General features: G+C 43.2%; 1 pseudogene across 1 annotated transcript; it reads right to left on the minus strand.

Annotated features, from left to right (window-relative positions):
* Positions 1-221: 221 nt before the first annotated feature.
* TEOVI_000331200:pseudogene lies at positions 222-1,489 on the minus strand (annotated as a pseudogene). Its single transcript is given in 2 exon segments — positions 222-1,187; positions 1,190-1,489. Coding segments are annotated over 2 exon segments (1,266 nt in total).
* Between the last annotated feature and the right edge of the window lie 481 nt (positions 1,490-1,970).

The following is a 1,970-nucleotide window of genomic DNA, read 5'->3' on the forward strand; positions in this document are numbered from 1 at the left end:
AACAGGATATTAATATTTTTAAAAGTTCTCACTAATTTTCACAGATTTATACATTTTTATCAGAAAGTTTTAAAAGATGTTAAACTTTAGAAATTTGTAAAATTCTTTCAAAATAGAAAAAGTTTCACATATTCATAAAATTGTGCAAAATTTCTTTTAAAGCCTATTTATAGAAGCAAAATAGGAACTTTATTAATGACAATAGTATTTCTTGTTGTGTTTGTAGTTTTCTCATCATTCTCTGCTTTCACCGCTCCTTCTCCCTCTTTAGGCTTGCATGTTCCTTCTGTTTCATTTGTTCCCTTCCATTTGCAGTTATTTTTCGTGCAGGTTGTATTTGATTTGTGACTGTCGCAGATAGGTGGCCTTGCAACTGGATTTGGATTTTTTGTGGCATAAATTTTGGCTGTTGCTGTTCTATTAAAAACAAGTTCAACTTGGCCTCTAAGAGCTTTGATGGTTTCTTCCGTTCGTCTTTTTGCCTGCCCCGCCTGTTCCGCTTTTTTCAGTTTTTCAACCGCGGCCAGCAGATGCTTTTCCCAGGCTATTGCTTCGGGGTTGTCGGTGTCTTTTAATGGGTATGCCTTTGTGAAGTCGGCGGAGGCCGATGCTGCTCGATCATCGCAGTGCTGGCTGCCGCTGTGCGCACCTAGGTGTATCATGTCCCCGCTACCGTGTGTAAGCGTTTTGAGCATGCCGAACAGTTGGCCGAGCTTGGCTAGTATGAACTCCGATGTCACTTTGGCGTTGGTATGCTTTTTGCATATGGCGTCCAGTGCTGTGTATGCCGCTGGTGCTCCAGCTGCTGATCCCAAGTTGAATTCCGGTGTTCGGGTGTTACCGCATACATCTGTGTTGGCTGAGCTTCCTGTCTTAGTGCAGACGCAAAGAAACGTCAGGCAAAGCGCTTTGCCTACAGACGGCAGTGCGCACATCGTTTGGCGATCGCCGCCTGTGGGCGCGATACATTTGGCGTTCGGCGCTTTGCCGGCTGTATTTTGACCGAATGCCGCCAATTCGAGATCTGCCTTAATTTTTTTCGCCGCCTCGTCGAGGTCTGGTCTGTATTTGCCGTTGTAGTTTGCTGCTAGCTGAATTGTGGCGGCTGTTATGGCTGCAACTTGCGTCGCTGCTGCTTGGCCCTGCTGTGAAAGCTTCTGTTCGTTGGAAATTTGAATCTTTTTTGTAATTCACCTTCCTTGTATGCTTTTATGCTGCTTGCTTGCCATTCTAACCACTGTTTTTTGCATTGCTCTTCTGTCGAAGGGTCTTTGCAGTTTGGTGCATCTTCTTTTGCCTTTGTGGCTGATGTCGGGAATCGCTTGCTCCAGTCTGGGTCTGCGAGTGTTATGTTAACAGCTTTTATTGCATTTAGGTCGTCTTCGGAAATCCCTGGCTCAGACAATCCAGTTATTGAGGTCTTAGCTAAGTTGATTAAGCTGCACAAAGTTCCCATTTCGGCAAGGTTTTTGGCTTCGCCGGCGGCGGCATCTGCTTTCCTGCGAATCCGCATGCCGAAAGCAACATAAAAGCTACGATATCAGAGCGCATGCTTCCTGTCTTGTTTCAACGAGTGTGTCGTCCTCGTAGGCAGTTGCTTTTAAATTAAAAGCCCGTTGCTTGAATAGAGCACCAAGTGGCTAGGGAATTGGGTGTTGTTTGTTTTACTCATCACTGAAGATTAATATTACCGGTACAGTGTTTTCAAGATAACGGACTAGGTTTCACGTTACAGACCGCTCACGGTCCCTTTAACAGAACATCAAATAGTGGTACATAAAATTTGTTGTGTATTAACTGAGGTAAGTAACAAACTCGTTAGAATATGCAAATTATCATTGTAATGTGAGTGCATTTTCCATATGTTCAATATGTGAAATGTTTGGTATCTTCCAGCAAACGCGTGGAAATTATGACAAACCTTTAGCATTAATTTTGATTTTAAACACGATTACACTTATACTCTTAAC

This window comes from Trypanosoma equiperdum (genome assembly GCF_001457755.1).
Source record: "Trypanosoma equiperdum strain OVI genome assembly, contig: ctg_719, whole genome shotgun sequence".
NCBI classification, from domain to species: Eukaryota; Euglenozoa; class Kinetoplastea; order Trypanosomatida; family Trypanosomatidae; genus Trypanosoma; species Trypanosoma equiperdum.